Source organism: Cherax quadricarinatus, chromosome 53 (genome assembly GCF_038502225.1).
Source record: "Cherax quadricarinatus isolate ZL_2023a chromosome 53, ASM3850222v1, whole genome shotgun sequence".
Taxonomy (NCBI): domain Eukaryota; kingdom Metazoa; phylum Arthropoda; class Malacostraca; order Decapoda; family Parastacidae; genus Cherax; species Cherax quadricarinatus.
In genome coordinates this window covers 721,248-746,488 of record NC_091344.1, presented here as the reverse complement: position 1 = coordinate 746,488, position 25,241 = coordinate 721,248, and the positions used below count along the sequence as shown (strand labels likewise).

At 43.4% G+C, this 25,241-nt stretch overlaps 1 protein-coding gene across 5 annotated transcripts in view; it reads left to right on the top strand.

Moving 5' to 3' along the window:
• LOC128692421 (calcium and integrin-binding protein 1) overlaps positions 1–24,742 on the top strand; it is a 37,370-nt gene extending 12,628 nt beyond the window's left edge. For all 5 annotated transcript variants that reach the window (XM_070096270.1, XM_070096274.1, XM_070096272.1 and 2 more), the window contains exons 5-6: positions 19,032–19,141; positions 23,630–24,742. In XM_070096270.1, coding sequence (XP_069952371.1) covers positions 19,032–19,141; positions 23,630–23,737 — 218 coding nt within the window. In that variant the 3' untranslated portion in view covers positions 23,738–24,742. The remainder of the gene's footprint in view (positions 1–19,031; positions 19,142–23,629) is intronic.
• Positions 24,743–25,241: the final 499 nt, after the last annotated feature.

Below are 25,241 nucleotides of genomic sequence, written 5' to 3'. Positions count from 1 at the left end.
GTCTCTCAAGTTTCCCTAAGAGAGGTGAAGAGGAAGTGTAGTGGAGAGGAAGTGTGGTGGAGGTAGAAGAGTGGTGGAGAGGGAGAGTGGTGGACGGGAAGAATGGTGGAGGGGAAGAATGGTGGAGGGAAAGAATGGTGGAGGGGAAAAGTGGTGGTGAAAGAGGAAGAGTTGTGGAGGAAAATATTGATGTAGGAGGGTGGTGGTGGTGGTGGTGCATAGTGGCTGAGGGTAATGGCGGAGGATAGTGATTGAGGGTGGTGGATAGTGGTTAAGGGTAGTGGTGGAGGAGAGTTGTTGAGGGTGGAGGTAGAGGATAGTGGTGGAGGATAGTGGTAGAGGTTGGTGATTTTCGAGGAGGATAATGGTTGAGGGTGTTGGTGGTGTTGGAGGATAGTGGTAGGGGGGAGATGGTGGTCTAGGAGAGAGGTTGTGGGTGGTGGAAGGAATGACTGATTTAGAAGGTTGGTGGTTGAGGTTCGTAGTAGTGGTGGAGAAGGATAGTGGCTGTGGGTGGTGGTGGTTGCATGGATGTGGTGATGGATGTGATGTGGATGTGGTGGTGTGGATGTGGTGGTGTGGATGTGGTGGTGGTGGATGTGGTGGTGGAGGATGTGGTGGTAGTGGATGTGGTGGTGTGGATGTGGTGGTGGATGTGGTGGTGGTGGATGTACTGGTGGATTTGGTGGTGGAGGTGGTGGTGGTGGTGGTAGATATGGTGGGGTGGATGTGGTGGTGGTGGACATAATGGATGTGGTGGTGGTGCATGTGGATGGGGTGGTGAATATGTTTGTGGTGATGGTGGTAGCTGTGGATGTGGTGGCGATGGTGGTGAATGTGATATCAGTGGTGGTGGATGTGGTCGTGGTGGTGGATGTGGTCGTGGTGGTAGTGTTAGTGGTGGGGATGTGGTGTTGGTGGTGGTAGTGATGTTGGATATCGTAGTGGATGTGGGGGGGGTGATGGGTGCGGTTGTGGTGGGGGGTGGCTGTATGGTGGTGGTAGTGGTGGGGGTGGTGACTGTGTAGTGGTTGTAGTGGCTGTGTGGTAGTGGTGGTGGTTGTAGTGACTGTGTGGTGGTGGTGGTGGTGGTTGTGGTGATGATGGTGGCTGTGGTGGTAGTTGTGGTAGTGGTAGTTGTACTGCTTTTTATGGTGGTAAGGTAGTGGTGGTAGTTGTTTTGGTGGTGGTGGTGGTGGTAGTAGTGGTATCGACAGCGGTGGTAGTAGTAGCGAAGGTGGAGATGGTGGTATTTCTGGTTCTTACTTGCACATATTCCACTTACTTCAATGATGGTGGTTGTGGTTGTGGCTGTGGTTGTAGTGGTGATGGTATTGGTTGTGGTGGTGGTGATAGTGGTACCAGTGACAGTGGTGGTTCTGATGGTGGCTGTTGGTGGTGGTGGTGGCTGTGTCGGTGGTGGTGGCTGCGGTTTACGTGGTGATTGCTGTGGTTGTTGTCGTGCTGGTTGTGGTAGTGATAGTGGTGGTGGTGGTAATGGAGGGTAGTGGTGGCTGTGGTGGTAGTGACAGCTTTCGTGGTGGTATTTAATGGTGGTGGTGGTTTGTGTGGTGGTGGAAGTGGTGGTGGTGGTGGTGGTAGTGGTGGCGGTAGTAGTGGTTGTGGCAGTAGTAGTGGTGGTGGTGGTGGTGGTAGTAGTAGTGGTAGTGGTGGTGATAGTGGTGGTAATGGTAGTGGTAGTTGTAGTTGTGGTGGTGGTAGTAGTGGTGGTATGGTGGTGGTAGTAGTGGTTGTGGTAGTGGTGGTAGTGGTGGTGGTAGTGGTGGTGGGGGTGGTGGTAGTGGTTATGGTAGTGGTGGTAATAGAGGTAACAGTGGTTGTTGTAATTGAAGGTGGTAATAGTAGTTGTGGTAATAGAGGTAACAGTGGTTGTTGTAATTGAGGGTGGTAATAGTAGTTGTGGTAATAGAGGTAACAGTGGTTGTTGTAATTGAGGGTGGTAGTAGTATTGGTGATAATGAAGGGTGGAGGTGGTGGTTACTGTAGTAGTGGTGGCAGTGGCTTCTGTGGTGGTAATGGTGGCTGTGGTGGTGGTAGTGGTAGTGGTGGTGATGGTTACTGTGGCGGCTGTGGTGGTGGTGATGGTGGTGGCTGTGGTGGTGGTAGGGCAGTTTTAGTAGGGGTATTGGAGGGTTGTGGTGGTAGTACTAGCGGTGGTGGTGGTGGTATTGGTGGTGGTGGTGGTGGTGATGGCGTTGGTGGTGTTGGTGTTGGTGGTGTTGTTATTGGTGGTGGTGTTGGTGGTGGTGGTATTGGTGATGGTGGTAGTGGTGGTGGCAGTGGTGGTGGTATTGGTGGTGGTGGTGGTGGTGGTGGTGATGTTGTCTGTGGTGGTAGCAGTGGTGGTGTTAGTGGTGTTGATGTCTGTGGTGGTAACGGTGATGGTGGTGATGGTACTGGTGGTGTTGTTGGTGGTGGCAGTGATGGTGGTGGTGGTACTGGTGGTGTTGTTGGTGGTGGCAGTGATGGTGGTGGTGGTGGTGGTATTAATGGAGGGTTGTGGTGGTGGTGGTGACTGTGGTGGCAGTAGTGGTGGTGGTTGTGGTACTAGTGGTGGTGGTACTGGTGGTGTTTATGGTGGTGGTAGTGGTAGTAGTGGTGGTGTTGATGGTTGTATCATGTGGGAGTTCGATACGTGGATTAGGGAAGAAATACTCACGTAGGCTGTTATTACGTATAATTGCAGTTATGTGGACAGAGCCCTTGCCAGCCGTACCTATCTCCTTGGTTACACTCGTAATACTGACTAGCCGGCTGCAGTACCCTATGTGAGGGGGCCTTTGAATACTGCTGAGGTCAGCACAATATGAAAGACCGTGACTCAGGCAGAGACGGTTGGTCGTTGAGTCAACGGACGGTTACTGGTAACTGGTTACTACTACTGAGACTGGTAACTGGTTACTACTACTGAGAGCTCGGCGACGCTAATGTATGTCGTCCCGACATACAACTAATACAAACTAGAGATGGCAGGTACGGCTTGGGCTGATTCTATACAATGTCAAAGTACACAACAGTAAACATTATATATACATAATTAGAACAATGGGATGAAAGCTTACGTAACTGAAACTGTAATGCAATACAAGGTATACTATAGTACAACTTAAAACTCAACAAATGAACAACGAACTCAACGTTGAGATTACAGTGATAAAAAAAAATTTTGATCGATCGATCTGTATTCGTGTGATCTACGGATTCTGAGGAAGGAATATATACAAAGAAAGAGTGTTTAACAGAAAGGCAGATTCGGTGCACGCAAATCTAGACTGTTAACTCTCAGAATGCGGAGAGAACACGAACACACAAAAAAAAATTCTTGAATACTGATAAGTTGATACTGTAATTATTCATCTATACAGGTTATTTACATTTAACCCCAACTCTGCTAGGGTAAGATTTGCATATGCAGAATGGGTGTCATCTCTGGGAGGATCAAACTCTGTAGCATTGGCTAACTCATGCTGTATTTGAGGCAAATCTGAATTGGAAGTTACAAATGATACTTGAGGATTTCTCAATACCTGTCGTGTACGTAGGGAATAACGACATTCAGGTTGATCGTCTGACTGAGTATCAGAGGAAGAGAGTACAGGATCAGGAGGATTGTCAGAGTCTGTCACATTAGTCTGGGTTGGAACGTCATTATCATCACATACTAACTTCATATGATCCAAATGCGATTCTTTATACTGACCAGTACTAATCTCTCTAACCTTATACTTATTACCAGTGATATGTTCAACTACTCGATAAGGACCAACAAACTTTTGATCAAGCTTTGGCATTGCAGACGTTTTGTTAAAGTTAATCAGCATAACTCTCGAACCTACTTTGATTTTGGATGGCTTTACTCGAGTATTTGCGACTCTTGTAAATTCAGCTGTTGATTTATGAAGTGTTTCACGGATTCTTCTAAAAACACTTTGAGCTAAGCTGGTACGAGTTGCTATGAAATCATCAGGGTTGTAATTTGGTTTCGGATTAGAATATAACAACTCATAAGGCAAACGTTTATCTACACCATACAATGCATAATATGGAGTGTCACCTATAGAAACATTGTAAGCAGAATTTATAGCACACTGCACATCAGGTATAACTTCATCCCAAGTTTCACTGTTGGGATTGATAGTGGCTCTCAAGACATCAAGTACTTTCTTATTGGTTCGTTCCGCTAACCCATTGCTGGCAGGATGATGAGGAACAATGGTGGATTTAGAGATCTTGTACAAGGTACACAAATTTTCAAGAATTTCATTACAGAATTCACCTCCATTATCTGTTACTAGGGACTTAGGAGTGGTATGCCTGCAGATAATGCGTTCTTTAAACGCTTTAGCTACTGTCTCGGCAGTCTTATCTGCAATAGGAACTAACTCGCAATATCTGGTGAAATGATCTACCATAACACACAGATGTTTGTTACCTTGGAGGGAACATCGGAAATTAGTTAACAAATCTAGCGCAACTCTTTCCCAAGGTTCGCTAGTAGTTGGATACACTTGGATTGGATTAGGACCATTAGCATTGCCTTTATGTTGCATGCAGACACTACATTTCCTAACATACTCAGAAATATCAGTTGCCATTCGAGGCCAAAAGTATTTCAATCTGGCTTGTTTTACTGAACGATCCATACCAGGGTGTGCTACACCTGGTACATCGTGAACTAGCTGTAAGGCTACATTCACTAGTGACTGTGGAATTACTAACTGGTATACTCTTCTGCTAGGAGTACCCAACTCGGCTGTTCGATACAGTAATTCTTGGTTCATGACAAAGTCACTGATGGGTGCTGGTGGCTTCACATTCAGAATAAGATCTTCCTGGAGCAGGAATCGTATCACACCAGACCACATGGGATCTGTTCGTTGAGCATTCTTTACATCTTCAGCACTAAATGGAGGGTCTGCAGTTACTATACTAACATGTCGCGATAAGGCATCTGCGACTACATTTGACTTGCCAGGTAAATGCTCAAAGGTGGGATTGAACTCTTGGATAGTCAAGGTCCATCTAGCTAACCTTCCAGTAGGTTGTTTGTTCTGGAATAAGGGTATCAGTGGAGCATGATCTGTCAAGACATGAACAGAGTACTGATAAATAATGTCTCGGAAGTGCTTTAAAGACCATACTATTGCTAAAGCTTCTTGCTCAGTTACTGTATAATTACGTTCAGCCTTCGTAAGGACTCGGCTAGCAAATGCAACTGCGTTGTACTTGCCATCGGTCTTCTGAGCTAGTACGGCACCTATGCCAATTGAACTAGCATCAGTTGTCAGATAGAAGGGCTTAGAAAAATCTGGAAATTTCAAAATTGGAGCAGATGTTAGCTTTTCTTTTAGAGTTTGGAATGCTCTTTCTTGACGGAAGGTCCAAACAAAAGGAGCATCTTTCTTAAGCAACTCAGTTAGAGGAGCAGCTATGGAAGAAAAATTGGCAATGAAAGATCTATAAAAACCTGCTAAGCCCACAAAGGATCTTACGGCATCAGCAGTTTTGGGAGTTGGAAAATTTAGTACTGCAGTTACTTTACTTTGGTCAGTCGTAACCCCTCTAGGAGTGACTACGTGACCAAGAAACTTAATTTCTGATCTGAAAAATTGACATTTTGACAGTTTGATCTTTAAATTGGCTTCTTCAAGCTTACCAAGTACTACATCAAGTCTTTTCAAGTGTGTATCCACGTCTTTAGACATGACGATTACGTCATCTAAGTACACCATAAGTGCATTACCTATGAGACCTCTAAAGATATTAGTCATGAGCCTTGAGAACGTGATAGGGGAAGATCGTAATCCAAATGCCATACGGAGGAAGTGATAATGACCTGTAGGAGTGGAGAATGCAGTTAGCTCTTGGCTGTCCTCGTGAAGAGGGACTTGCCAAAACCCTTGTAACAAATCTAGGGTTGAAAAGACTTTGTTATCTCCGATATTACGTAAAAGATCACCCAGTACAGGGAGTGGAAAGCGATCTGGAATGGTTTTTGCGTTTAACTTCCTAAAGTCAATTACTGGACGCCAAGTACCATCCTTCTTAGGTATTAGTATCAAGGGTGCATTCCAAGGTGAATTGCTAGGTGCAATAACTCCATCATCAAGCATTTGATTGATCAATTCTTCTGCGACAGCAACTTGTGAATGAGGCATTCTGTACGCAGGTATGTAGATAGGTCTAGTACCAGGTTCAAGTGGAATACGATGGGACAATAAGTTCGTTATACCCATCTTCTCACCTGGTAAAGCAATGGCTTTACGACGTTTGTTCAACAGAGTCAACAAACGCTTGACTTCGTCTGGGAAGTCAGTGGGAGCTAAGTCTTTCTCCTCAACTGGTGGAACAGCTTGATCCAGTGAGGTGGATGAGGTCTCCCCGGCAGAAATAGCACCGACCCACTGGTCAGGTGACAACTCATCCTCTACCTGAACAGGGTAAGGATAGTGAACAAGGTCAACAAGATTGGTATTTGCTCTAAGGCGAACACTGTGACCAGAAGTGTTGGCCAGGTAGAAATGGATCTTACTATCTCTTACAACATGTAAGGATGGTTCAACAAATAGACCTTTTACTTTGCAGGAATCACTGTCAACTAGGACGTTATCACCATCTGGAACACTAGGAACAACTACAGACACTCTAGTGAGAGCACTAGCCGCAACAGAAACGTCTTTCTGCAGACGGCATGTGACATCAACAAGAGATGGCATTACTAGTTGCAAGTAATTGTTTTCCGACAAGGCGTCCCCTGTGGAGAAACTACTACTCGAACTAGCAGGCATTGCAGGGATAGGTTGAGCACTCAAGGCAATCTGAGCGTCCTCGGACACTTGAGGCATCGGACTATCCTGCAAATCTGAAGGTATAGGTGGAACACTGATGGGAGTGACAGAATTACCAGTGCCTGACCGCTTGGGTACGCTACTGGAGAAAGCATTAGCTTGTAAGGACTTAATCCGTACATCGTACTCTGCAGCAGTATAACAGATTTCTGATCCAAGCTGGTAACCCCAGAATGGAACGATCAAGTCGTCAATTTGTGCATGCCATCGATAAGGGTCGAGCACAATGCGTAAGTCTCGCATGGAAGCAAATCCCAGTAGAAGGTCACCAGGGAAAGTAATCTGGTCGACAACAAAGAAGGAAACAGTGAAGTCTCTACCTTGGATAGAAAAGGTTGGGGAAGTCCGACCTCGGACACGCAGGTGAGAACCAGATACTCCACTAAGGGAGGACACAGGAGTCGGTTCTACGAGAAGGACATGTCGTAACTTCTTATCCTTAAACAAACTAGACCTAATAATATTGATTTGCGCACCAGAGTCCATGAACAATTGAACGGGCGCATTATAAACAGATGCCTGCACTATAGGGCCTATGGTTGCATTGGAAGTTATGTGCAAACAAAAAGGTGGATTGTCATCAGAAAAGACTTGTTCTACTCCATCCCCAAAATCATCTATGTCAGAAACATGTGAAGCAACATCATCAGCAGGGTTGTCATTCTCGAGACTGCTTAAGGCTTCAAAGGAATTGTGAACGGGGATGGTGTACTCATTATCACCTACTGTCACCATGGGACGGTTTGACTGGGGCACTCGAATTCCCCCGACTGGGAAGAACGAGCCTGGTTCTGGTTAGTTTGAGAATTGAAAGAATGAGCCTGGTTCTGGTTATTTTGAAAACCACGAGATCTGTTTCCTCGACGGGTTCTGCGGTTGGAACGACCACGGAAAGATCTAGAGTACTGAAGGTTATAGAGAGCATTACACTCAGATGTGTCATGTCCATGTATTCTATGATAAGTACAGTAGGGAAGATCTGAGTACTCATCATCAGTACGACGTCTCTTAGGGTAACTATCAGGACAATTAATTGCAATATGTCCACGGAAACCACAGTTATAACAATTCCGCCGACTATGGTTACTGAATGTACTATGAATACTACGAGGTGTATAACGACTCTGTACACTGGTTCTTGATGATCTCTGAGATGGTTGACGACCACGATTTGTCTCTGTGGCGCAAACAAGAGGTGGTGCAGACTGAGGCATATGTGTGACATTACTTTTAATACAAGGGAAAGTACCCTGGGGGCACAAGGAACGTACATGATTTAAGGCTGTAAGTGGTTCCATCGTTACAGTTGGAGGATCAGCCTCATAAGCACACACAGAAGCAGGCGGCATTAGTTCTTTAATTGCTCCAAAAGCTGCTATTTTAGCAATTGATTCTGTAAATGGTTTAGCCTCTTCAGGGAGAAAAGATGATGATTGGACAGCATTGATAAATGATGATAAAAGTTTGTCTAATCTAACAGCAAATGCACTCAACGATTCATTACTCATGGGTGTAGCATTCACTAGTTCCCTAAGAACAACATATGGATCAGCTGTTTTTACTGGGACAAGGAAAGAACGAATCAGTTCCTCATATTGTGACCACTTAGTAAGATTCCTGAAGTCTCGCATATCAAGGAGATCAACAACGTGAACAGCAGCAGGAGATCTATAAAGAGCTTCTTTAGCAATTCTCAGTGGTGGCATTGGAGAGTGGTTCTTTTACCTTTGATGTACCTTTGATGAGTTTCGAGAATGGGACATGCTCCTCTGGTCAACCAGACTGTCGCTGTTGGAGGTCCACTGCTCCTCATATCTACCACAGCCTTGGTGATCTAGTACCTGGTGTCCAGTTTTCTCCTGAAGGCTTCTACACTTTTTCCATCAGTTTTTCTAATATCTTCTAGTAAGATGTTGAATAATTATAATCTGGGCGCCAATAATGTTAAAACAGGGTTCCCATATCGTGCTCACCTCGACCCTACTTTTCACTGGGTTTATTTTTCCCTTCCGTATCTCTCGCTCCAGTATGTTGTTATGGCAGTTTGTAGATTTGGGACCAGGCCCTCGAGTATTTTCCAGGAATATATCATGTATATCTCTCTTCCACTCCAGTGAGTATATGTTCAAGACTTTAAAGCGTTCCCAATAATTTAAATCCTTTACTGGCTCTACACTGGACCGTAAATGATCTCTGTATTTCTTCAAGCTCTGATATTTGTCTTGTCTTGAATGGGTAGTGAGCAGTGAGCAATATTTTAGATGAGGGAGCACTAGCGATCTGAAAAATGTATTTTCGTATTTTTTATGGTAATTTTGAAGCGAATTTATTTCCTCATTGACCATATCGCTCTCGAGCCGTGTGGTTGTGCTGCGCACACGCTTCTGGTTGAGAGGCCTTCCTGCGCAGTTTGATTTTCTCAAGATGGTGCAGTGTACAAGAAGGCGTGTCAACACTGTGTGCTTTGATTTAGTGCAGGGTGTAGTTACACCTCAGTCCGCACAGGTGATTCTACCTATGATTATTCGTGACACATACGTCATTGCTGATCAAGATCTGTACGGAGTATCGCTCAATGGGGCTTACCGGATATTCGTCAAGCTACAATCGACGGGAGTGTATGAACGCCTGGTGGAGAAGTATCAAGATGGCTGTGTGGACGTTAACTCGGCAGTACGAGTTCGTCTCATTGATGTGTCGAGACACTACACCTGGGTGAAGGTACGTAATGTGCCTTTCGAAGCTGACGAGGCAGACCTAAGGAACGTTTTTGAACGTTACGGTACTGTTCACCTGGCAACAGCAGGTACTTGGGCGGATGGGGCATACGCCGGTTTGCCGGAAGGTACGTTCAACCTGAAGATGACGCTGAGGCATTCTATCCCATCGTTTGTCATCCTAGAAGACTTCCGGACACAAGTGATGGCGTATTATGCAGGGCAGCGCAAGACTTGCAGGCTATGTGGCGCTTATGACCATATGGCAGCCCAGTGTGGAAGGCAGCAGCGACGACAGGATGCAGACAGAGGGATGGAGTGAGGGGCCTGACCCGATGGCGGGGCCTGTCAGTGGGACACCTGTAAATGGCCATAGTTCTTGGAGCGAGGAGGTGGAGAGTTCCCAACGGTAAGGTCGAGCCCATCAATGCTTGTAGGCTCTATGGTCTCCGCTTTGGTGGAAGGGGAGACCAAGATGAGTGGCGAGGAACAAGCGGAGGATATGGCTTTGGAGCAGTTGACGGACAGGTTTTTGGAGACAACGAGAGCTGGGGATGATGTACAGTCGGTGGAAGGACCAGAGGAGCGCGATGGCGAGAGGAGAGGCAGTCAGCTGAGTGGTGACCGTGGTCGAGGTGGCGGCGGAGGTACATTGTGAGGCATCTCCCGACCAGGACATGGATGCAGAGAGTGTTTAGCGAAAAAGGGCGCAGAGGCCGGGGAAGAAATCGTGGGCTGACGTGGTGAGTGGAGGCGCCAGAGGTGTGTCCGGTCAGGTGTTCGACTGGGGGGGGGGGAATCATGCTCACAGTGGAGAGTGTGGTGGGAAAAGTAAGAAGGCTGGTAATGCGCCTATGAAAGGAGTGCCAGGGCAGCATGTAAAATCCTTCACAAAGGTTTCAGGTGTATGACTGTAAATGTAAATGGGATGTGTGCAGATGTGAAGCATTTGTGGCTCCAGGGGTTTTTGAGGTGTTATGCCATAGATATTGTGTTTGTGCAGGAGCATAATTTTAAGGTTGGTCGGGATTTGAATGTGGCTGTTTATCGTGTGTTTGTGGCATATTCGGAACGTTTGAAGGGTGGGGTTGGGATCCTGATTCGGGAGACGAGCCCGTTTGTTGTAATGAGATGGGAGGGAAGGGAGGAGGGTAGAGTACTCCAGGTAGATGGATGGTGGAGGGGTGAGCGACTGGCAGTGGTTTGTGTGTATGCACCGGCGGAGCATGATGTACGGGTGAAGAATGAGTTTGTGCGTGATGTTTTGATTTATTATTTGTTCCCTCGGTAACAATCATAGGCGGTGATTGGCATTGTGTAGTACGTAGAAAGGATGTGGAGCCACGGGGGACAGGGTTTTTTTGGTTAGCCTAAGGGATCTTTTGCTGGGCGTGGTGTTAAGGGATGTTATTGGAGGTGAGGACCTGATGGTTGAGCATACATTTCATAGACGGGGATATGCGGCCAGACTAGATAGGTTATATGTGATGAGGAGTGTGCGGGTGATGAGCGTGCATATGGTAGATGCTGTATACACGGATCATAGAGCTGTTTATGCAGACTTGACTTGGGCCAGCTTGTCTAAGAGGTATCCAGGGTATTGGAAGTTAAATGTGAGACTTCTTGGGGTGGAGGAGGCGGGGTTAGATTTTGGGACACTGTGGGAGAATTTGTGGGGAGAGGGTAGGGATGTGGGTGACTTGCTGGGGTGGTGGGATGGGGTAGCTAAGGAGAAGATCCGGCAGTTTTATGTGCGATGGGGAAAGTACCAGGGTTGGATGACGTATGGGCTGCAGCAGTATTTCGAGGGTAGGTTGCAAGGTTGTTATGAGAGGGGCATGCAGGCAGGGCAGTATCCCATGGAGGAAATCGAGTTGTTAAAAGGGAGGATTCGAGATTTGCAGAATGACAGATTTGATGCGGTGAGAGTGCAGGGTGGATTTGATGAGGCGGTGTAGGGTGAACGCCCATCGGCCTGTGTGTTAAGGGGACAGAGGCAGCGCCGTATGGCTATGGAAATTGATAGGCTGGTGGTACATGAGGATTTAGATGGATATAGGGCGGGACAGGAGTTAAGAACAATGGAGGCGATGAGTGATTACGTGGAGAGGTGGTTTGGAAGAGATTTACTGAGTGCAGGGGTGGATGTGAAGGCTTTCGGGGGGTTGGGGAGAATGTATCTTGTGTGCTAAGTGGCAGTGATCACATGGCGTTGGGGGGGAATATTGAAGAAGGGGAGGTGTGGAGGGCTGTAGAGGGGATGGCACGAGGTAAGGCACCAGGTTTGGATGGCTTGCCCTGCGAGTTTTATGTGAGCCATTGGAGTGTGTTGAAGTCCTTCTTAGTAGAACTAATGAATACGATGAAAAGGGAGGGGAGGATGGGCAGGTTGCAGGGAACTGCGGTTGTGGTTTTAGTGCCAAAAGGTGAGCGACAAGACACGGTGCAGGACTTTAGGATAATATCACTGCTGTGTGCTGATTATAAGATTTTTGCAAAAAATTTAGGAAATAGGCCGAAGTGTGTGTTGGATAGAGTGGTTGTGAGAGGACAACATGGTGTGTCTGGGAGGACGATGTATGACGGGCATAGTATTATAAAGAATTTTGTGGAAGGGTCAAGAGGGGAGAAGGGGGGGTGTCTTAGCGTTAGATTGGCAGGCGGCGTATGATAGTGTAGAACGTGAGGTGTTGTGGTACATATTAAGGAGGCAGGGTTTTGGGGAGGAGGTGGTGTGTTGGGCAGAGACATTGTATAAAGGTGTGGGAGTGTGTGTACAGGTAAATGGGAAGTTGGGGGAGTGGGTATCCATGGGTCCGGGTATTAGGCAGGGTTGTCCCCTGTCTCAACTGTTGTTTGCCTGTTTAACAGACCCTTTCTATAGAGCGGTGGGAGCATGTATGGAGGTGGATTGGGGAGTAGGAAGTGGAGAGCAGGGAATTATAGGGTACGTGGATGACACGACAATACTCATGCGAACGCTAAGGAGTTTACATGTGGTAGAGGATGTTATTGATAATTTCGCGGGGGTTACCGGTTTAAGAGTTAATGTGGGGAAATCAAAATTACTGGTCTTAGGAGATTGGGTGGGGAGAGAGAGTTGGGGATGGAATGTACATTGGAATATGGTGGACAGTATAAAAGTGTGTGGGATAGTGTATATGGGTAGTGCGAGAGAGGTGAGGATGGTTAATTCTGGACTTGTTTTGGATCGAGTGGGGGGGCGCTTGGATGGGTTGAGACTAACTCATTTGACAGTACATCAGCGTGCGATTGTTGTTAATGTGTTGTTATATAGTAAAGTCTGGCACGTGGCAGCAGTATATCCGTTAGCAGGTCCGGATGTTACGAGGCTGTTAAGGAGGGTTTTCCATTTTCTTTGGGGTTCTGGGTGAGAATGGTTGAGTAGGAGTGTGGTTACCCTACCGGTCAACAGAGGAGGATTGGGGTTGATTGATTTATGGTTAAGAGTCAAGTGTATTTATTTAAAGTGGGGGTTACACCGTGTGCAGGAACAAGCGGGGAGGGGCGTGAATGACTTACATGAAGAAGTGCGAAGGTGGTGGGGAAGGTCGGAGATGAGGGTGTGTGAAGATGTGTTGTGGGCATTGCTGCATGTCGGGACCCTAATAAAGTTTGGGTGGGTGTTTTAGAGCGTGCTGTAGGGGCGAAGGTAGTCGCAAAGGCTGAGGGTATCTACCCTATGTATGCGTGGGAGGATATATGGGAGAGGTTACGGTGGTTGATGTGCGACCAAATGTGTGAGAGGTATTTTTCCGTTTTCTCCATGGTATACCGCTGTCTGGTGCTGCACTTCGGGAAAGAGGGTTGATGGTGGAGGGCGCGTGTCGGGTGTGCGGGGATGAGGAGACGGCGTTTCATGTAGAGTATTTTTGTGATAATTTAGGGAGTATCAGGGAATGGATGGGTAAGGTTCTGAGGACAGTGGGAGGGGGTGGGATATCAGTATTGAGGGCGTTAAGTTTGGACGTGGGAGGCGTAGAGGCACCTGTGCAACGTGCAATCACGTATATATAATTGCGGATTTTGTTTTTGTATCCTGGGCGATGAGAGGGAATGGGGATTGGGAGGTGCGCGAAAGGGTGTTGGCGGCGACCATTTATAGAACGTTGTGTTGTAATCTGGGAATATATGGAATTCGCTGGGACCAGGCTTTTTCAGCAGGGTATCGTAGTATGAGTGTGAGAGCATTGTTAGCGTTGTGAAGGGGGGGGGGGGTTGAAGTTCAGGGGATGGAACGGGCTCGTCTCCGGGGTTAGGTATGCACAAGGACTGTGTTGCTGTGTGTATCAGTGTAATGTGTGGTTGTGGTGATTGTGGTTGTGTGAGTGGATGTGGTGGTGCAGTTATATAATGTGTTATAGCTGTCTTATGTCAAAGTATACTGCTTTCTTTGTTTGTTGAAGTACTTGATTTACCTTTAGGCTTTGCCCTGGCAAACGGGGTTTTATGTGATTGTACCGAGCATTTTATTGCTATATTATATAATGTGTATAGCCTGTAGATGAGTGCGGAATGCTTATGGCTTTTCTAGTGTTGTGACTGACTCGTAAGACTTGTGGTAAGGCGAGTATGTGTGATTGTAGGGAACTTAATGTACTGGGCAGTTAGTTGGGTAAGAGTATGTACTCTGTTTTATCATGAGATTGTGATGTAGGTCTTTTCATTTATTGATTATTTGTGAAGGTTGTGAGAAACCGATATATTTATCGTAATATTCCTCTTATTGTATTGTGCCTTGATAATGTCACAGTAATATTATGTAAATAGTGTGTACCTGATGGGATTATGCTTTGTGTTTTTTTTTTTTTTTTTTTTACATTATATTATTGACCCTGTTACAGGGGTCACCTGCATGTTATGTCCATTTTGTTGTTCTTGTGTAAATAGGATTAAGATTACCCATCCTTCTTAATGTTATGTTCTGTCATAAGCGATATTTTCTAGTGTATTTGTGTAACCTCTTTGTGTCTGTTAATATTGTGTTCGTTATTTTGCTATTGTACGTCCTAAGGGATTGTGATTCATAATGTTTTTATATTAAATGTATATCAAGCTTTGTTTAAGGGGCTTTATGTTAAGATATGTATTGTGTTTTAAATAAAAAAAAACATGACCAATCACAGTCGCATCACCATCACAGTAACCAACACCATTATGACCATCACAATCACCATAATCACAATATTAACCCATCCTCGTAATAACTAGTTCACACTTTCACATAGGGTTTGCTACCCATATCTGAATTACGTTAAGGTAAGGTCAGATAGGGTAGTGTAGTGTGTGGGACTTTCGGCGAAACTAGTACAATAAAAATTATTATAATAAAAGAACCAATGTATGGTAAGGTACGCATCTTTGTTGAAGACGCATCAAAACACCTGCAGCCTCTGGCAGGGTTTCACCTCCGATGACTGCTGTCTAATTACCCATCATGGCTGGAGAGAGGTGATTATAACCCGAGTTAATGCACTCCCCGCTGACATATATTATTCCAGTATATTTAGCATATCACCTGGAAGTCGTGGGTGACTCTTACTTGTGTTTGGGCAAAGGCCTGCTGATAACGGCGCTGAAATGATTAGTCTCATCAGTCCCACACTGACACCCTTCTGGTGCAGCTGAATAGTGAAACAATGGGTTTGATGAAGGCTTACCTGGGTGTGTGTGTAGATACCTACAAATTTTTCCTTGATTTAAGAGATGACATCGGAAGTCTCTTCTTCTGTCGCCTGAACATTGCCTGACGACTATCATCTCGCTAACAGTCCGTAATTATTCACAGTAGGAAGAATGTCTGCAGGTTTTCCTTGAGACTGTCAGTGACCAGCAATGGTTTATAATGCACACAAAATACAACCACGAATCTTTCTATGGTCAGTGCTGTATGGCCTGGCCTGGTGTCACTTCTGTCACATCTTCAATGGTCGAGTTCAAATTGCAATCTGCCTGTTGCAGCCTCCTTCCCTGTATTTATGAGTGGGTTTCTGCTGACACAGGCGTTAGGTGCCGGCAGTAGTGACTCGAATGAATCAAGAAGTGTGGATTGAGTCTGAGGTGCTGGGTGAAAAGAACAATGTCACTAGCTATATTAACAGGTTCGAGGAATATATTCTCAAATTTTTCCTGATCTAGGAAAGTTGCAATTTACTCAGACAAACATATGGGTGTAAAAGACTGCAGATATTCCTGTGAGTACTGCCGTAAATATATGAATATTGTGTCAATTTTATCTGCTCTTTATCTGCTATCCCATTAGGGAAAGTGTCTAATTCTGCAGAGATAAGGAACACATGCTAGATAGGGACGTGTCTGGAATGTATTAGAGTTTTTTTTTATATTTTTATTTAAAACATAGAACAAATACAATAATGTATAAGAGTATAAAATTAAAAACCATACTAGACATTGCAAAACCTCTAGTACACAATCCGAGTACAGAAAATAAACACCATAGATAATGGCCATATTACAACCATATACATAACCCACAACACATCCTACAAACCCTCCTTTTATAATAATCATTATTGCCAGTGCAGACACACTGCTGACACTTCTCCTCCCCTTAACATATGTACAGTCCCCGGTCTAAATAACATACATTAATTATCCTAATTAATGGTCATACCCTGACCTCATCAAAACCTTAATGAGTATTTACCAAGAGTTGGTAGTGCATGAACAAGACACAAAAACTTAATTTACAACTAAAACAGATTTGAAACATTACATTCCTATACACATACATCGTAAAAAGTAAAAGTAATATACACCACAATATAATATCAATTATTAATGTTGACAATCATGAAATATAAATTTTCAAAACAACATAACGTAACGTGAAGTTCACACACAAAATGCAAGATAATACACCACATGCTACATAGTGGTACAATACTAGGCTATGTAAATATTTTAAAGAATCCAAGACTACAACATGAATAAGTATTATCCAAATGGTCTATCATGATTTTAGTAAGTTAACAACACTAAACTCCTTATAACATCTAACACACCACATATTAACTTAACAAAACGTAACACCCATTCCACAAGACTACACTATCACTGTGCCTTCTAGCACGCGCCTATCTAATATTACATACAAATATATACAAAATATTAATTTAGAGAACTAATCCTCATCCACACATGTTTACATAATAGGTAATACTGCAAACTGTTGCAGGAACACGTTACAAAATGGCAAAAAAAAAAAAAAAATAACTCAGTGCTTCAAGGAACCAAAGTGAAAGGAATACATTCTCATGAAATGTTAAAATTCAACTGCAAGAGCAGTACAAGCGGAATATAATACGCTACCAAACAATATACATGTTATATAATTTATAGGTTATATAATAATAAATGTGATATATTTAAACTGCTATTTCCACCTTCCCCATCAAGGGAACTAAGCAAAACTAATCTTTCACAACCTCTCATCTAGTCCCATACGAGTACCTCCAATCACACCCAATCACCCATCACTGCACACCCAAGGAGGTGAGCCCCGTTGAATACCCCTGAACCCCCCCCCCCCTTTTACCAACCTACTCACCCCGGCAGTTAAGGTTTCCCTCCCCGCCTCATGTCAAGACTCTTCCGTTTCAGACCATTCCCATGGGCTTTGCCTTTGCCACACACTCCACCCTCCTTCCCAACCATCCCCCCCCTTCTGTTGTGGCTCTCTGGGTACCATACCCCCATGTCTTTTTCCCTGGCCTTTGCGCCGGCGTCAGAACATCGTCTGAATCTGACGTTGCTGCCCTTTTCCTTGTAGCTCCCTCAGTTTCCATATCTGAGAGCCAGCACAATGAACTTCCACCTCTGCCACCCTTAATCCGCCTCCATGTTCTTCTATGGCACTCGCATTGTCCATCACAGGTGCCACATGATCCCCCCCCCCGCACACACCTTCTGCCCTGATCTCAGGTTCCTGCTCGCTGTGACTCTCCACCTCCGTAGACTGTAACATAGCCTGTATCACCGTCTCCAACTCCTCCTCAATAGCTTGCACTGCTGCTCCCACCCGCACCTCCTCACTTGACAACTGTACTGTTGATGGGCCAGGTGATTCATGGATCACCACTTCTCCTTCCAATTCCACAGGAGCCACCACCTCTTCACTCCACAAGCGGCCACGCCCTCCTCCTTGCCCCCGTTCTTCCTTAGGCATCGGTTTCTCATACGCAGGTGCTCCGCCCCTTGCCGGCCCAGGAGCCATATTCCGCTTGCCACAGTCTGCCGCCATATGGACATATTCGCCTCACAGTCGGCATGTACGCCTCTGCCCAGCATACGCTACCATTATCTGGGTTCTAAACTCCTCGAGATATACATACGAGGGTATAGGATGCCTTAGCGTCATCTTGAGATTGAAAGAACCCTCAGGATATCCTGTGTAAGCTCCTTTTACCCATTTACCAGGTTGGGCTAGATGTACAGTTTCATAACGTTCGAAAACATTGTGAATATCCACTTCATCAGCCTCAAAAAGCACGTTTCGGAGCTTCCCGCGAATAATGTCGTGATACATCCGTCAACTTGACCCTCACTGCCGGTGTTACGTTAATGCTGACATCTTGATAACGATCCACCAACGCCTCGTATACTTGAGCAGTTAGCACCTTCACGAATATTCTATACACACCGTTCAGTGCCACTCCATACAAATCCTCGTCTCTGATGCCGTATGTCTCTCTTACAATTTTGGGCAATAACACATCAACTGACGTAGGCGTTAAAGCCCCACTAATGAGCTCAATGCCCACAGTATTCACTCTCCTGCACACACCTGGCGCCATGTTGTTGACTGAGTAGCTCGTCTGGGAAAACAGTAGAGGGGTGCAAAGCACGACCGCACTCTACCTCATCCAGGCAGCGAATTGTGTATTAGAGTTGTGTATGCGGGAATTATGAGCTCCCCATTCCAGTAATGGACAGATAAGCATTTTTGACCATTTCCTGACCTTCCTATAGCTGTGAAAAAGAGAGAGAAGGGTCTCTGTTCCCTTGAGAGGGGTCGTCGCCCTTGGTTGTTGGAGAAAAATGTCTCCACAGGTAGGATAATGTAGGGTAGGTTTACAACAGAAAAACTGCAATTATAAAAAAATGACTATAAAATAGTCTGCCCCACGAACAGAAAATATTGTCTGTGGGTTAGTGAACTGTCTGAACCATTATAATGACCATCACGGTCATTATTATCTGTACAATCACTCTGGTCATCAGTAACACTATCACCATTTTCATTGTGGTGACTACCACCATGACCATTACAGCTCCATCATCATTTTAACCATCTTCATTATTATCAGTAGTAGTAGTAGTAGTAGCAGCAGCAGCAGTAGTAGTAATAATAATGGTAGTACTAGTATATTTTTTCTTATACTGAATGTGTGTGTGTTGGCAGACTACAACGAGGACAGGACTCTGGACGGGAGTGACTTGAGCATCGTGGTAGACAAGCTGACTGGCGCAGAGGAACTTCTGCAGGAGCAAAAGAAGAAGCTCGTTGACAGGGTAAGAGAGAAGAGGGAAGGGAGAAAGGAAGTGGCGTTCCACAGGGATCAGTCTTGGGCCCGTTGTTGTTTATAATATATATCAATGATCTTGATGAAGGAATTACTAGTGATATGAGCAAATTCGCCGATGACACGAAGATAGGTAGGATAATTGATTCAAACGTAGATGTTAGGGAACTTCAGGAGGATTTAGACAAACTCTACTCTTGGTCAGAAAAGTGGCAGATGCAGTTCAATGTAGATAAATGCAAGGTTCTGAAGCTCGGGAGTGTCCATAACCCTAGCACTTATAAGTTAAATAATGTAGAACTTAGCCATACAGATTGCGAAAAGGACTTGGGGGTTATGGTAAGCAGCAACCTTAAACCAAGACAGCAATGCCTAAGCGTACGTAATAAGGCAAATAGATTACTGGGATTTATATCAAGAAGTGTAAGCAACAGAAGTCCAGAGGTCATACTGCAGCTTTATACATCATTAGTAAGGCCTCACCTAGATTATGCAGCTCAATTCTGGTCTCCATATTACAGAATGGACATAAATTCGTTAGAAAACATTCAGCGTAAGATGACTAAATTAATACATAGCATTAGAAATCTTCCTTATGAAGAAAGATTGAAGACTCTTAAGTTACATTCACTTGTTAGACGAAGAATGAGGGGAGACCTGATCGAAGTGTATAAGTGGAAGATAGGTATTAATAAAGGGGATATTAACAAGGTCTTGAGGATATCTCTCCAAGAGAGAACCCGCAGTAATGGATTTAAATTAGATAAGTTTAGATTTAGAAAGGACATAGGAAAGTATTGGTTTGGAAATAGGGTAGTTGATGAGTGGAACAGTCTACCTAGTTGGGTTATTGAGGCTGGGACTTTGGGTAGTTTCAAATTTAGGTTGGATAAGTACATGAGTGGGAGGGGTTGGATTTGAGAGGGACTTGCACATCGGAGCTTGTTTCTTGGGTGGCATTGAAAATTGGGTTGGTCAAATGTTTGTTAGTGGGATGAATTGTAAAGGTCCTGCCTAGTATGGGCCAACAGGCCTGCTGCAGTGTTCCTCCTTTCTTATGTTCTTATGTTCTTATGTTAAGTTTTTTAATCAAAACTGGATTAATTGGCAATGTGTTGCTACTCTATTCTATATGATAGGTACACAAAGGGATCAAAAGCATTTTATGTTTTCCTGTTATAGTCCATCATGTAGGATGGGATTCATACATAATATTGCAAACTGTCAGCCGGAGCTGAGAGACTTCAATAGGACAATGAGGATATCGTCAAATATTCCATTAAAGGTTCATCATCTACGAGAGGTTAAGGGTATCAACAGAGTTGTTATCACTTTGGAATTACCATCTCTCAGGATAGCCTATCCCATATACAAGAGAAATGGAATTTTAATGAAGATATCTCCATCTTCCCAGAGCAGAGGAAAAATAAATTATATATGGAAGACAGAGGAAGGAGAGGGGATGGATGGGGAAGGGCACGAAATTTTGATAATAATGTATTTAACAAACAGAAGCGTTGCTAAAGTTGGTGTTACCCTGGACGAAATCTCTGGTGTCACCCGGGGCAGCATCTTTGGTGTCACCCCCATGAAATTCAAGGGCGGGGGGATGGGGGTAAACTCCAGTCATGTCACTACTGCATGACCAGTTACGTCACTACTGCATGACCAGAGACTAATGTTTAATAATGAGAACTTTTAAGAGCCATAAACTGAACAGGAGAATACTTCTCAACTTTATTAATGATGAAATAAATAATCGTAGTAATATTGAGGAAACATAAACTCAAATACCACTTTGAGTACAGCCAACAGATCCTACATTTATTATTATTCAACAATGCAAAACAAAAACAAAAACAAAATTGAAAAATAAAGAAAAACATTGTTCCGATTTGACCTTGAGTACAGGTAACATCTCAGTGAATCTGGTCTTACATTTCCTTGCCTTCAGTTATGCAAAATCATCTATTACATCATCATCATCAATGATTTTTCCCAATATAGGGTTATTTGTACTTTGTTAATATATAATAGGCTATATAGAAACGAAGGATACTTCTCTTATGTTGGTGCAGCACTGTTTTGTGCATTAGTGTCACCTTCTTTAGAGGCTCTGTGGTGTCACCCCCTAAATGGAGTCACCCGGGGCGGCCCCCCCCGCCCCCCTTACGACACCCCTGTTAACAAAGTACATATATTAGTAGATAATGATAACGCAGAGTCATTACATACCTTGGAATAATACCACTAACCTCGTGACAGGTTTTTATATATACAAAAGCTACATAAATATTTTAATATATATAGAATTACATACGTATCTGCACATCCGTAATGCACACAACACCTGCACATATGTAGTGGTACATGGAAGTAGATATTTCTAATCTGTGCTGGAGCATGACAGTGTATCCAACATAGGAACATTTAGGTGGGATTGATGTACTCTTGTTAATATTAACATAGAAGTGGTGTAATATAGTGATAGAGATAATGGTTACAACAATTTCACATGTAAATATACTTAAAAGCATATACGAACACATTCATACACATACACACTTGCGTATGCATTTAAATACATATATACATATATGGTATGCATTTGTATATAATTGAGACTTCACTAATCTGCTAATGAGTGCTCACAAATTCAGGATGAACTATGAGGATATCCTCATACACTTCAAACAGCGTAAAGTATTTATACACTTCCAGGTACCCTTCCACCATGCCTAAAGCCACATACAACTGGACATTCAACTATGTAATGGTAAAGGTTGTTAGCTTTCACTTATTCATCTGCCACAAGTGACAATATCCCAACCTGATTTTCGTAGTCACATGTTATACAATCTAGTGGGCATTTTACGTTCCCATACATACAACTTTCTGGTCAGAGCAGATGATGGTGACTGATATTGGTGTTCCCTTGTCTATGTGTATGTTTTCTCTCCTCTACCAGACCTGACTGACATCCTTCAGATGGATAGTTAAACAGTGATGAGAGTGATGCCTAGTTGTACCTCCACCTGATTCCTGTGTAAATTTTGTAAACAGGACTCACAAGTGCTTGATGAACAACTTGGACTCTCAACAGATTACCCATCACCCCGTGATATTTTTATGATGGTGGTGAGCATCACTACAGCTAGGTTTGTTAGTGCTGGTGGTGAGCATCAGTACAACTAGGTTTGTTAGTGCTGGTGGTGAGCATCATTGCAGCTAACTCTGTTAGTGATGATGGAGAGCATCACTGCAGCTAGTTCTGTTAGTGTTGGTGGGGAGCATCGCTGCAGCTAGCTCTGTTTACTGTTAAACTGAGCCAGATATTAAGATTGATGTTACAGTATTGGTCTATATACACTTACTACTTCTAAACATTTTGCATTTATTTTTGTCATTTTATTCACTGTGAAGCGCTAAGCCTGTAGGGGTCATATAGAGCCTGTGGAATGGGGGGGAATTGAGGTTCGATCCTTGGATCAAGAACCCCTCGCCATCATTATAGCGTGTCTTCCTTGAGAGGTGAGCATTTTGCAGGTAAAGATAGTAAGTGAGTAATGATCAGTAAGAAGTAGGAAGAAAATAGGATGGCAGGAAAAAAGAGAAAGAGACAGACAGATAATATTACTTACTGTAATAACAGTAATAATGGTATTTTTAAGACAGATTAAGTAAGTTTATTCAGGTTTACACAAATTCAGTTACACAAATTATCATGTGTAAAGATTACTAAAAGCTCCAAGCGAACATGATGTAACGTGAATATCAAAATGGTATACAATACCGACAGGTTGATAGGTAAGACACATAAGCAACAGTTAGGCAACTTTATTCGAAACGTTTCGCCTACACAATAGGCTTCTTCGGTCGAGTACAGAAAATACTATTCTGCACCTCCCCTTCCGACAGTATTTAAGTCTCAACACTGTAGCTTGGTCTCCAGTTAGTTCCAGACTTTGGAACAGAAGTTCTCCAGGCTGAGGGACTGACAACCTCAAATCTACGACTTCAAGGGTGATGGACTGATTACATCTTCTTTACATCTCTACTGTTCCTGCCTACTTTCTGTATTCGACTGAAGAAGCCTACTGTGTAGGCGAAACTTAGCTGCAATATGAAAATGTAGCCAAAAGAATAAAAATTAGTTTAGGCAAACTATACATGAAGTATCTGCATATTTATTAAATTTATTTAGGCTTCGAATAAACAAGATAAGAAAATGTTTTATAGTAGTCTTGAGGGCTCAGTTGTCTTTGGCACAAAATAAATTATGAAGCCTTAACCAAAGATAACCTAACAGTCGATCAGTGTGACTTATTTCCATCTTAATATGACGTGGCAAACAGATTACATACAACTTTGATGATCTCTTGTGTAGTCAATAGGCTTTAAATCCAATTAGCCATAAGCATTATCTCAATGAGATATTAGCAGTGTTAATATCTTTTTGCTTCTCATTTTTTGGCAGCTTTTGGAGGAGACAGACTTGGACGGAGGTGGCATCTCTGAGGAGGAGTTTAAGCACCTTCTCACCAAGTGCCCCGACTTTGTCCATACCTTCAGGTTCTCCATCTAAGCTACTGCTCCACTCTTTGTCGTCGCGTTTTCTCTTATGTCGTTAGGAAGAAAATGTGTGAATGCTGGTAAGAGGGTTAACTTCACAGATGTTGATCATATTCACTAATATTTACAAATAAATTTATAAAATAAGATTTCTTTCGGATTTTTAACCCCGGAGGGTTAACCACCTAGGATAACCCAAGAGAGTCAGTGCGTCATCGGGGACTGTCTAACTTATTTCCATCGTGGTCCTCAATCTTGTCCCCCAGGATGCGACCCACACCAGTCGACTAACACCTAGGTACCTATTTGCTGCTAGGTGAACAGAACAATAAATGTTTCCACCCGCCGGGAATCGAACCCGGGCACTCCGCATGTTAAGCGGGAGCTTTAGCCACCAGGCCAAGGTACACATAGGAACATTTATCATACATAGTGTAAATTACTTAGGATACCCCAAAAAAAAAGTCTGACGAAGTGACTTGTTTCCAAACAAATTTTTTTAATGAGCTTCTCTCACAGAAAAGGACAAAAGAAAGTAAAAAAAAATCAATATAAAAATAAGGAGAATATAAATAGAAAAGGAAAAGTGCGAAAATGAGTAAGTCTTTCTTCAAATTAACCCTAAAGGGATCATAACCCAACGAGAAATGTATATATCTCAATATTATCAGGTTTAAACACACAGGGATGTTTACCTCAGTGTATATACCTTAGTTTACTTTCATCAATAATTTGAAAATAAAATATTTCTAATATTATGGTACACGTGATGTGTTTCATGATTAACCACCCACATGTAGTTTATACGGTGAAAAATCACTGTAATATCCATTTTTAGGGATAAGAGTATCCTTGTAGTTAGAAACAAGTATATGCAGTAGACAGGTCCTAAACCTAAGAAATCAACACATGTCAATAATGGATCCATATAATATCTATGTGCACTCAGAACCTTTATACAAATATATACCAATATCGGTAGTCACAATATGATTTCCTAAATAAAGCTTCTCTTGAGTTTCTTCTTTGCATTGCCTACCCTGTTCACCTAGGACTCAATAGGTGGTATCCTGCGGCAGTTTGCCTCATATAGGCCTATCTTTCGAATTAACTGTTGTAGGATAATAGCTCTTAGCACAAACTTCACCGTCTGAAGAAATAAAAAATATCCTAACCAAAATTTGTTCCTCAGAGAGACATGCATTTGTCGGAATAAATAAATTATATGTACATATACATGTATATATGTATATATATATATATATATATATATATATATATATATATATATATATATATATATATATATATATATATATATATATATATATATATATGTATGTGTGTGTGTGTACTCACCTATTTGTACTCACCTATTTGTGGTTGCAGGGGTCGAGTCCTAGCTCCTGGCCCCGCCTCTTCACCGGTTGCTACTAGGCCCTCTCTCTCCCCGCTCCATGAGCTTTATCAAACCTCGTCTTAAAACTGTGTATGGTTCCTGCCTCCACTACGTCATT